The sequence below is a fragment of the Biomphalaria glabrata genome, chromosome 14 (assembly GCF_947242115.1).
Source record: "Biomphalaria glabrata chromosome 14, xgBioGlab47.1, whole genome shotgun sequence".
Classification (NCBI taxonomy): domain Eukaryota; kingdom Metazoa; phylum Mollusca; class Gastropoda; family Planorbidae; genus Biomphalaria; species Biomphalaria glabrata.
This window is the reverse complement of record NC_074724.1, coordinates 23,580,472-23,593,482: the sequence shown is the minus strand read 5'-3', so window position 1 is coordinate 23,593,482 and position 13,011 is coordinate 23,580,472. Positions and strand designations below refer to the sequence as shown.

The window sequence follows — 13,011 nt, the reverse complement described above, 5'->3', positions numbered from 1 at the left end:
TAACTAGGTCACGATCAACATATGCCTTAAATCCCAGAGGTTTTGTTCAGTCTCTCTCTCTCTCTCTCTCTCTCTCTCTCTCTCTCTCTCTCTCTCTCTGCATGTCTGTGTTTGTGTGTGTCTTTGTGTGGATTATATAAATATAACAAAATACGTTCAATGAGCCTAAGTCATGGACAGTTTATGACCATCCAACAATACAACCAGCATATCTGGATCTTGCTTCTGGCCCCGGGATGACTAATGTTTCAGTACTGTTCGTTATTTTTTTTAAAGAGTCAGATAATGACTAATCATGTTATCGCACGTTATATGTGTGTGAGGTTGTCATATCCGGAAGTGGTAATGGATATAAGCATTCCACTACCTATACAATGTTTCCTAATGGCATGCATCTCAAATAGCCTCTGACAACCAGTCCAACTCCTGGCCTTCACGTGTAGTTCAGATATTGAGTCCGGCAGAGCTGTTTTCACAAATATTAGGAGTGGCGAAGGCGAGTAACTGGCGTCTAAACCAGTAAGCTTTGGGCAGGAGGGGCTCATTAGCCATGGCTGGCTACCCACCTAGGAGAAGGAAAACTCTGAATTCAAACCTCTGCTGCCTTGCAGCTTCAAGAGTCAACCCAGAGAAAAAATCAGGACCAGGCGAGTCTGCACTACTCAGTGCTAAACCCTGGCAGTTTACGTCCTGCCCTGCTATTTAGTGACGGGTGGATACAGAGAAGAGTACTTGTTCTCCTCCCCCTCCTCTTTTTTTTTTCGCCGCAAAAGTTGTTGGGGTAACTCTAGTCCAACTTGCAGAAATAAAAGAGTTATCTTTCCATGAATTTTGGTGGTGTCAGGCAAGATTGAGCCATGAAGAGAATAATATATATAGATATTTTTTTAAATAACAATGCTTATCTAAAGGAAGAAAAACCACAAAAATCCCTTCCATATCTCTACATACCGTAGGGTTTAACTCATTTTTCTTATTACATGTAACACAAATACTCTGGGGCCTGGGCCTGAAAAGATAAGTCCATTGAGTGTATGGATCTCTGGGGCCAGCCTGAAAGATAAGTCCATTGAGTGTAGGGATCTCTGGGGCCAGCCTGAAAGATAAGTCCATTGAGTGTAGGGATCTCTGGGGCCCAGCCTGAAAAGATAAGTCCATTGAGTGTAGAATCTCTGGGGCCAGCCTGAAAAGATATGTCCATGGAGTGTAGGGATCTCTGGGGCCAGCCTGAAAGATAAGTCCATTGAGTGTAGGGATCTCTGGGGCCCAGCCTGAAAAGATAAGTCCATTGAGTGTAGAATCTCTGGGGCCAGCCTGAAAAGATATGTCCATGGAGTGTAGGGATCTCTGGGGCCAGCCTGAAAAGATATGTCCATGAAGTGTAGGGATCTCTGGGGCCAGCCTGAAAAGATATGTCCATGGAGTGTAGGGATCTCTGGGGCCCAGTCTGAAAAGATATGTCCATTGAGTGTAGGGATCTCTGGGGCCAGCCTGAAAAGATATGTCCATGGAGTGTAAAGATCTCTGGGGCCCAGTCTGAAAAGATAAGTCCATGGAGTGTAGGGATCTCTGGGGCCAGCCTGAAAAGATAAGTCCATTGAGTGTAGGGATCTCTGGGGCCCAGCATGAAAAGATAAGTCCATTGAGTGTAGGGATTTCTGGGGCCCAGCCTGAAAAGGCATGTCCATGGAGTGTAGGGATCTCTGGGGCCCAGCCTGAAAAGATAAGTCCATGGAGTGTAGGGATCTCTGGGGCCCAGCCTGAAAAGATAAGTCCATGGAGTGTAGGGATCTCTGGGGCCAGGCTGAAAAGATAAGTCCATGGAGTGTAGGGATCTCTGGGGCCCAGCATGAAAAGATAAGTCCATGGAGTGTAGGGATCTCTGGGGCCCAGCATGAAAAGATAAGTCCATGGAGTGTAGGGATCTCTGGGGCCCAGCATGAAAAGATAAGTCCATGGAGTGTAGGGATCTCTGGGGCATAGCATGAAAAGATAAGTCCATTGAGTGTAGGGATCTCTGGGGCACATATATAGTGATTACTTTCTTAAAGCAAATGAGCATTTTAGCAATGTCGACGTCCTGACGACTAAATGTAGTTTGTGGTAGCTATGAAAGTCTGTTGGAACTGTCATGAACTTCCTAATGCTGTTTGTGAGCCTCTAAATTTGAATGTAAAGAGATAAACTAATTTCTGGGTCACAGTATGCGTTTTTTTTTATGAAAACAGTTGATAGCCATTTCTTCCCTACTATGTTATGGACCACAGAACAGTGAACTGCACTCTGGTGTACTTGTATACTCGGTGTACTTACGTTCTTCTTAATGTCATCGAGACGTGATGGCTGAGTTGTTAGAGCATTCGGCTTCCAAACGATTACCCCAAGATCAGGAACAGACTTAAAAGTATTGTTTTGAGCTTGGTGACTTTTCCAACTTAACAGAGAAATGTATCGGGAGATTTAATGCTGTAGGTCAGTGTACAGGCGTCACAACATCCTCGTAGCGGTTGTACCTTTAAAAGCATGTCAAGTTACAAGCATTACACAAGTGCCATAGAGGTCAGTAACAGAAGATTTATTTATATTTAAAGGTTCAGACGAGACTTATCAGTTCTCTGCTGGTCTAAGTGAGAGAACGTGGACGAAAAAAGTTTGACAAAATGACCTCTCACCAGGAACAAATCAAATTTCAGCTAAATAGTCCTACAAACACACACTTTAAAGATAAGCATAAATAAGTGTGTGTGTGTATGTATGTTTTAAAGTAATAAATAAAGAAGCAAGATCTAAGTAGAAGGCTATTTATGGATGTCAATGAAGAAAATATAAAACAATATTTCTGAAAGAAAAAAGTCAAGTTTGTGTGTGCGTTTAATGAAAACTTCCAATGTTATTGATATATTTAGCCTCGTGGATGGCCCTGGTCCTCGCAGAGTCTGATCCTACCAAGGTTTGCCTCCCTGATCAAATACAAGCATACATGTATACCGTAGAAACAGATGTAAGTACTAGATATCTGTTGTTTGTTTACTTCGTACAAGTCATTAAGTGATATAGAGATAGCGCGCAGTTTTTAAAACGTACTTTTAAATCTAGCATTTCTAGAAAGTAGTTTGAAATACATTATTGACTCTTTTTGTTTCTCATGAACTTGTTACCTTGTTGTAGATAAAACATTTCTAACTTCTTACTTCCCCAAATATTTATTTACATCCTTGTCTGAAATATTGTCTTGCACCAATAAGGAAAAAGTAAATAAGAATAAATTGAATAAGAACAAAATTAAAATATATAAAAATATTTTTCTTTAAAAAAAAAACTTCTCCTCCTGTATACCAACCTTGTAAGAGCGATTATTTTGCTCTAAATATCTCATGAATAATTCCAATTAAAAAAAAAATGAAAAATAAAAAAGCCTACTCAGAGTTGATAAAGTTGTAATGCTAGGTCTATAGATCCGGAAGATGGTGCGCAAGAAGTTCCTGAAGGTCTAATTATTTCTGAAAATATTTCATGACTAAAGCCTACAAGGGGGACAACGAGCTGATGCATGTCTATTCTAGATAAAGAATGTCTGGACTTGTAGCCAAATTTAAATTCTTTTTATTATTGAAAAATTAGAACTGTCAAACGAAATTTGTTCCCCAGTGTGGCCGTTTTCTAGAATCGTGTCCTCCCATCCAGGTTGTGCTGGCCACCTTTATTTTGTTGACCTGACGACTAGTTTGCAAGATGATATTAGAAATAGTAAACATGAAATAAGAATATAACAGATACCAAGCTTCAGAATGTTTAGTGACTAGTCCATTGTGCGGAGTGTATTGTAACGTTGACTAGTATTCCAACTAGTGCTGACATATTTCTATTGACTTGGAACTAAAATATTTCGGCAATATGAACATGAAAACACAATCGTAGTGTTGTTGTTTTTTCAGGTAAACTTTCTTCAAAGTAAACATTTTTCTTACAAAAGAACATTCTGACAGAATGTATTGTGTTTTAAATTAAACCCTATCTGGAGAGTGAAACTGCGAGCCATTGAAGGTTTGAATTTCTTTGAAACATTTGATGTCAAGAGGAACTATTCCCACACGGTAAAAGATGTCTTACACTGCCCTATAAAATAAGTAACGTTCCTCTTTCATACCTCGAGATCTGTAGGCCTAGATCCAAAGATCCCGAAATTTAAAATCCCAGTCTTCACCAGGATTCGAACCCAGGGACCTTCGGTTCTGAAGCGAAGCTCTGTACCACTTAGCTACAGCGACTCCACCCTGCACTACAACTTTATTAAAAACTTAATATCCCAAAAATATTTGAATTATTGACTGGAAAAAATGGATTCTCAGAACGTTATTCAAGTAGACATTTCAGTGATAGAAACTTGGGAAATATTTCTGGTTCATTTTCTACTTATTTCGTACAGAAAGTCTTTTTTATCAGCATGACCTCTATCAGGAGGACCATCAGTTTTAAACAGAATAAATAAAAAAAATTTGTTCTCATGTGTTTTTAACAGGCAACATCTTTGGCAGTCATGGACTTCACCAAAAAGATAATCGCCAGCTTTACAGGGAACGCCAGTATTGTTGAAGATTTAGCTAATGTAAGTTAATTAAGGAATTTTTTTTTTCTTATTCTTTACAAAGTGATTGTGCTAAATCAGTCGTTCTAAAACTGTGGCCCACAGACCACTAGGGGTCCGCCAGACGACCTTAAGGGGTTCACAGAAAGATGAAAATTGTATACAAGTAATGAGTCTCATCACAAATAAAAGAAACCGACTAGAAATGTTCTCTCCTTGAGATCTGCGGTTTCAACTTACAAACATTGAGCCGGACATAAATACACTCATACAATCTCATCAGCCTCACCAAAGACATCACTATTTTATAATCTTATTTTCAACAAAAGTTATCATTTCAATGAACACTCCTTCAACAAAATGTTATCATTTCAATGAACACACCTTCAACAAAATGTTATTATTTCAATGAACACTCCTTCAACAAAAGTGATCATTTCAATGAACACACCTTCAACAAAAGTTATCATTTCAATGAACACACCTTCAACAAAAGTTATCATTTCAATGAACACTCCTTCAACAAAAGTGATCATTTCAATGAACACTCCTTCAACAAAATGTTATCATTTCAATGAACACACCTTCAACAAAAGTTATCATTTCAATGAACACTCCTTCAACAAAAGTGATCATTTCAATGAACACACCTTCAACAAAAGTTATCATTTCAATGAACACTCCTTCAACAAAAGTTATCATTTCAATGAACACTCCTTCAACAAAATGTTATTTCAATGAACACACCTTCAACAAAAATGATCATTTCAATGAACACACCTTCAACAAAAGTTATCATTTCAATGAACACTCCTTCAACAAAAGTTATCATTTCAATGAACACTCCTTCAACAAAAGTTATCATTTCAATGAACACTCCTTCAACAAAATGTTATTTCAATGAACACACCTTCAACAAAAATGATCATTTCAATGAACACACCTTCAACAAAAGTTATCATTTCAATGAACACTCCTTCAACAAAAGTTATCATTTCAATGAACACTCCTTCAACAAAATGTTATTTCAATGAACACACCTTCAACAAAAATGATCATTTCAATGAACACACCTTCAACAAAAGTTATCATTTCAATGAACACTCCTTCAACAAAAGTTATCATTTCAATGAACACTCCTTCAACAAAAGTTATCATTTCAATGAACACTCCTTCAACAAAAGTTATCATTTCAATGAACACTCCTTCAACAAAAGTTATCATTTCAATGAACACTCCTTCAACAAAAGTTATCATTTCAATGAACACTCCTTCAACAAAAGTTATCATTTCAATGAACACACCTTCAACAAAATGTTATCATTTCAATGAACACTCCTTCAACAAAAGTGATCATTTCAATGAACACTCCTTCAACAAAAGTTATCATTTCAATGAACACACCTTCAACAAAAGTTATCATTTCAATGAACACTCCTTCAACAAAAGTTATCATTTCAATGAACACTCCTTCAACAAAAGTTATCATTTCAATGAACACTCCTTCAACAAAATGTTATTTCAATGAACACACCTTCAACAAAAATGATCATTTCAATGAACACACCTTCAACAAAAGTTATCATTTCAATGAACACTCCTTCAACAAAAGTTATCATTTCAATGAACACTCCTTCAACAAAAGTTATCATTTCAATGAACACTCCTTCAACAAAAGTTATCATTTCAATGAACACTCCTTCAACAAAAGTTATCATTTCAATGAACACTCCTTCAACAAAAGTTATCATTTCAATGAACACTCCTTCAACAAAAGTGATCATTTCAATGAACACACCTTCAACAAAATGTTATCATTTCAATGAACACACCTTCAACAAAATGTTATCATTTCAATGAACACACCTTCAACAAAAGTTATCATTTCAATGAACACACCTTCAACAAAATGTTATCATTTCAATGAACACACCTTCAACAAAATGTTATCATTTCAATGAACACTCCTTCAACAAAATGTTTTTTTACAATTGTAATTTGTGTGCAATGCATGTAGACTTTTTACTTAGGGGTCTGTGGGCAAGTTTTGACTTTATAAAAGGGTTCCTTGGTCAAAAAAGTTTGAGGACTAAATACTAAATAACCAATCCACCTTGGGGTAAAGGTTGGTTAAAGTGAAGAATTCTTTCTCGTACCAACTTTGTCCCCACCCAATGCCCTATGATCCGATACAATTCGTTTTTAGAGAGTACGCTATGTGTATATAAGTTTTTTAAACCACTAAATGAACTGCTTAAAAATTAGAGATAGGAACTTTGTAGTTTGTATTATTTGAATAGTAATAACAATAATAATATTCATTCAAGTAGTAATGTATCTTTATCCTTAAGACTTTACACATGATAAAACATTACAAAGAGAGTCAAAGATGTGTACATTCGTATCAGTTTCATTCAAACATTACAAAGAGAGTCAAAGATGTGTACATTCGTATCAGTTTCATTCAAACATTACAAAGAGAGTCAAAGAAGTGTACATTCGTATCAGTTTCATTCAAACATTACAAAGAGAGTCAAAGAAGTGTACATTCGTATCAGTTTCATTCAAACATTACAAAGAGAGTCAAAGAAGTGTACATTCGTATCAGTTTTATTCAAACATTACAAAGAGAGTCAAAGAAGTGTACATTCGTATCAGTTTCATTCAAACATTACAAAGAGAGTCAAAGAAGTGTACATTCGTATCAGTTTCATTCAAACATTACAAAGAGAGTCAAAGAAGTGTACATTCGTATCAGTTTCATTCAAACATTACAAAGAGAGTCAAAGAAGTGTACATTCGTATCAGTTTCATTCAAACATTACAAAGAGAGTCAAAGAAGTGTACATTCGCATCAGTTTCATTCAAACATGATATGTGACATTGACATGCACATCTCACCACAACTTGGGGTGAAGTCAACAGCAAGGTTTATTGGAGTCCCACACAGTTCATGAACGGAAAGATTACATTTTTGATGCATTCGCTGAAATTGATCGGAATGTGTGTCATGCTGTGTGGTCAGGGTGTTGTATAAAGTTGAAGGTGGTCACGTGGTCACCTTGAACAACTGAGAAATGAAATGTTTATTATTAAATGTGTAATATGTAGTTATAATGTATATAATTAAATCTCTCATTTTTAATGCAAGAAAATTGTTTCACTTCAAATGATTAACCGTAACCCTAGTTTTGGTCCATTCTATATGTATATGTTTCGATATGATTTACAAAGTTTATATCAACTCAGTCTGTCTGTCTGTCTGGTAAAAGGTTTGAACATGTTTTCTCTCCCATTTCCCATTTATTATTCGTTAAACCTGACAAGATATGAATCAACAAATAATTGAACTATTAGTTAATTAATTGTTGGTGATTAATTATTTTTTTTAATTTCGAAATAAAAGAAATTAATGTTATTTAATGGGAGATGAGGATATATATATATATGGATTTAGTCCCCTGATTACGTTTTGACACTGTTGTTCTCCCACTTCCCAATCTTGGATCAACTTGAAATTTTGCATAAATATTCATAGACGAAAACAATACACGAATCACGAAAACAATACACGAATTTAGTTTTATATAACATAAAGGGAGATACACCCTGCTTGTTGTTGATATTGTTTAAAGACTATTTGTCGATATGATTAGTGTGATATGATTCGTTCTATGGTTAATATTACTAGATTTGCAAGTGTTGATAGGATTAGATCTATTCGTCTGATATGCTTATATGTATTTTTGATGATATCGTCTAATGTTTTTATGTTGATATCATTTGATGTATGTGTAGTGATATTATTTGGGATGTTTGTATGTTGATTATTTATTGCCTATATTCTACAAAGAAAACTTCCTATATAACTGACGCTACCGGAAGCTGCTTCTCGTCACCTTTACTTGCGAACAGTGTCTTCCCACAATGCCTGCCTGGTAAGTGATTGGTCATCAAAGTCTGGGCTTAACAATAGGCAGACTTCACTTTGACACATTAATTAATGCCTTGACTGTTATTGCGTAATTTTATATCTTTATTTTTTTCTTTGTTGGTAGCCACTGCTGTCAAATTAGGAGATATTTACATAGGTTTGGACACTTCATCTTTACCACTTCAGACTTGGCAATACCCAATTGACAGAGGCGTTTTGAAGGTGGCTTTTAGCAATCAGCCCAACGAGCTAAGACATCCGGTCTTAACAAGATACTCAGATGGTTAGTCACTACAGCTTTAGATTTAGCCCCAACGGACAACGGATTTGGTCCATTGCATCAGTGGATTAAGGATTTTCTGATAGGGAGAGAACAAACTGTAATAATAAATGGCTCTAAATCAACACCAATAACAGTAAACTCAGGTGTACCTCAAGGAACAGTCTTAGGTCCACTACTATTTTTAATTTACATAAATGATTTACCAAATTACATCAGTTCAGGAACAAAAGTTAGATTATTCGCAGACGATTGCATAATATATATAACACGGGCTATTTTGTGACAGTACGCTCCGGTACGGCGTACCGGCACCTTTTTGAATGTGGGAAAAAAAATATTACTTTTCTTGTATTTTTTGCGTATATTATTAATTTATTAGTAGTTTAAAGTTAGGCAATCAATCACTGAGTACCGGCACCTATTTTTTTTTACAAAAAAGCACTGTATAGAACAATGAAAACAACACAAGATACAGAATTTTTACAAAGAGAACTAGATGAATTACAGAAATGGGAACAAATGGGAATCAAATTGGAGCATGTCTTTCCATCCAGAAAAATGTCAGTTGTTGAGAGTAACAAAAAAACTAAAACAAATTAATTCCACTTATCTTATTCATGGCAAACCAATAACACAGACTAAAAACGCAAAATACCTAGGTGTTATAATAAATGAAAAACTGTCAAAGAATCCCCATATTGATGAAACTATCAAAAAATCAAACAAAGCATTAGGGTTTATTAAAAGAAATTTCTATAAATCAAATAAGAACAAAAAATTAAAATGTTATTGAACCTTGGTTAGGCCAATAATGGAATATGCATCCTCTGTTTGGGACCCCTCAACTCAAGAAAACATTAAGAAACTGGAACATACACAAAATAGAGCAGTGAGATTCATAACAAACGAATATTCACATTTGACTAGAGTAACACCTTTTGTAAAATCACTAAATTTAGAAAGCCTTCAGGAGAGAAGACTTAAAAGTAAAGTAGAAATTATACATAAAACACTGAACCATAATCTTCAAATACAAAAACAAAATCTAATAAAATACTCTGAAAGACACAAACATAGAGGCACATTCCTCGTCCCATATGCTGGGACAAATTTGTACAAATGCTCCTTCCCTAGTGCTATTAGAGCATGGAATGGGTTGCCTGAGCTAGCCAGGAAAACCAGTAGGTCATTGGTTAATATGCATGACTAAATGCATGACGCGTAGGACGTAATCATCTTCTTTTTTGAAGTAACGTCTGTATTATATAATGTAAGATTTGTCTGCGTTATGTGTGACAAAATATGCAGGTCGAAACTGGGTTTGCGTGGTCATGCAAAATACTGCGCGCATCCTCACTCATTGGAACCAAAGAAAAAGCCTTATTATACAGCTTTCATTTTAGTGACATCCTTAAATAATCCTTTCAATAGATGGCCAGGACAATTACCATGAAGTCTTGTATTACCATAGTCCTATTTCATACGTAACATATCTGTAATATGTCAGCCTGTAAGTTGTTTTTTAAATAATGTGATTTTATAAATAGATAGATAGATAGATAGATAGATAGATAGATAGATAGATAGATAGATAGATAGATAGATAGATAGATAGATAGATAGATAGATAAGATAGATAGATAATTTAGAACAAAAGAAAATACAGTTATAGAAAGAATACACTGAACTAATATTGTATCACAATGTATCACATTGTTTATGTATTCCAGGTCACAGTATCACAGTGTCGACCTTCTTTTTTAACGTGACTACCACTATCACCAAACCTGAACTGTTAAACATCCCTGACCTTTGTCCACCAAAGGTCATTGTCTGAAATATATCTTTTTAGTTTCTTTGTATTATAAAGATTTATAGTTGATATAGATTTTTTTTCGTTTTTTAACGTGGATTCTAGATCTATGTGAACCACTTGTCATGGATTGTGTGTCCGAGTTACTGATGTAACCATGAGAAAAAGTGGGCGGATGGTTTGGTTGTGTAGGCTGAATAGATTCTGATGAAAGCACGAGGTGATCTGTCGTAGTTCAAGTTAATAAAGTGAAAGTTGACGCGGCGAGAGACATGCGAGAGACGTGTGGACGTATATTTTGTTTTAGTGAATTATAACTTGTTTAGTTGGTTTTTTTTTAATTATTTTGTTTCTGCGTACATCTAGGTTCAAATTGTATCTGTGTCTATGTGTCTGTGTTTAGTTTTGTTTTAAAAGAAGCTTGTCCAAATGTTAATTTCAAGTTCTACATTACAAATATAATACGCCTACTTCGTTTGAGTTGTCCTATCTATATTGAGCTACAAACCAGCTAGCTACTTGGCATGAACACACACACACTCACTACACAATCACATTTGTTTGTGCCATTCATTTTGAAAATATTTATGTCTGAAGAAAAGTAAAGATCGAAAAACGTTTTTAAATTTTGAAAACGTTTATAAATTAAGGATGTTCTCTTTATCTCACATAGTCTCTCTCTTTATCTTATAGTCTCTCTCTTTATCTCATGGTCTCTCTCTCTCTCTTTATCTCGTAGTCTCTCTCTCTCTTTATCTCATTGTCTCTCTCTTTATCTCGTAGTCTCTCTCTCTCTTTATCTCATTGTCTCTCTCTTTATCTCTTAGTCTCTCTCTTTCTTTATCTCATAGTCTCTCTCTTTATTTCATTGTCTCTTTCTTTATCGCATTGTCTTTCTCTCTTTATCTCATTGTCTCTCTCTTTATCTCATTGTCTCTCTCTTTATCTCATTGTCTCTCTCTTTATCTCATTGTCTCTCTCTTTATCTCATTGTCTCTCTCTCACTTTATCTCATAGTCTCTCTCTCTTTATCGCATTGTCTCTCTCTCTTTATCTCATAGTCTCTCTCTTTATCTCATAGTCTCTCTCTTTATCTCATTGTCTCTCTCTTTATCTCATAGTCTCTCTCTCTTTATCTCATTGTCTCTCTCTCTCTTTATCTCATTGTCTCTCTCATACTATGTGTGTGTGTATTGGCATTGTGTATGTATACCTGTGTGATTGCTCTTCAGAAATCTTGTTACTAAACAATGAATTGGAAATCTTTAAAAAAAAAAGAGGGAAACGACGAGCTTTAAAGTCTGAATTCAAATGAAATACTTTTAAAATCTAAATCTGATCTTGATGTCTTTTGTCATGGGCGAAGTCGCTAGATTTTGATCTATGGAGAGCAGTTGCTCTTAAAGTGTCGCAATAGACTTAATGTGACGTTAGAAAGTTAACAAGAAAATATAAAAAATACTTTTTATACGAAATATATTAAGCGGAGTTGTATCAATTGGATCAGTCATGTAGTTAAGTTTGTAATAGATCTAGACTTACAATAGTAAATCTGTGCAATTAGATATATTTTTACCAATTGATTTTGTTTAGCGCAATGTCATGCTTGTAGTTTCTCAATATGCTATGATCGTATGACTTGTTTGGGTCGTCTTCTGGCGGTCGTAGGACTGGCACTCAGAAGGATGAGTCATCTTGCTCTGTCTTAGGACGTCGGCTCGGGGTAGTCTCTATGCTGTAGGCAAACTGGCTCTAGGGTGAGGCCGCTGCCTGTTTGTCAGTAGAGATGGTTGGTGCTGCAGACTAAGTTGTACTGGGACGATCTCTCAGCTGTGATCTCTAGCTCGTAGAGAGCCGTGCTAACTCAACACCAGTTTATCTTCTGCTGCGAAGGTTGCACTAATCTGTCGGCATTAGGCAATAGCTATTGAGCAGTGGACAGTTTGGGCCGGGTACTGGGTAGATGATACTGGGCAGTATAGGGCACTGTGGACACTGGGCAATATGTTAGGGCCAAGGACAGTAGGCAATGCCTTCTTGCTAACAGGTATGTAATTGGGGGGGGGGGGGTATCTGGTGTGGTTTGCTCCGGTTACAGCTTTCTATGGAGATCTGGTAGTTATAGCAATCGTGTGTAGCAACCAGGGGTAGCAATCAGGGGTAGCAACCAGGCTGGGGATAAGACAGACAATTAGGAACCTCCTAAAAGCATTGAGCAGGGATTCCCATATGCCTTGCAATCAATCAGATGTAGGCATTGGTATCAATCCCAATAGGCATTTCAGATAATTAGGTATAAAATCTTAAAGCATGCATATAACTCAATAACAAACAAAATTCAAGTAAGATAACCACAATAAACGTGTTATCATACAATGTAGGATGATACTTGTCAA

At 36.0% G+C, this 13,011-nt stretch overlaps 1 protein-coding gene across 1 annotated transcript; it reads left to right on the top strand.

Moving 5' to 3' along the window:
- Positions 1–2,722: 2,722 nt before the first annotated feature.
- LOC129922665 (uncharacterized) lies at positions 2,723–11,023 on the top strand. Its single transcript, XM_056009374.1, has 5 exons — positions 2,723–3,001; positions 4,520–4,606; positions 8,439–8,523; positions 8,644–8,802; positions 10,533–11,023. The coding sequence occupies exons 1-5, from the start codon at positions 2,888–2,890 to the stop codon at positions 10,637–10,639; spliced, it is 552 nt and encodes a 183-aa protein (XP_055865349.1). The 5' UTR covers positions 2,723–2,887; the 3' UTR covers positions 10,640–11,023.
- The last annotated feature ends 1,988 nt before the right edge of the window (positions 11,024–13,011 follow it).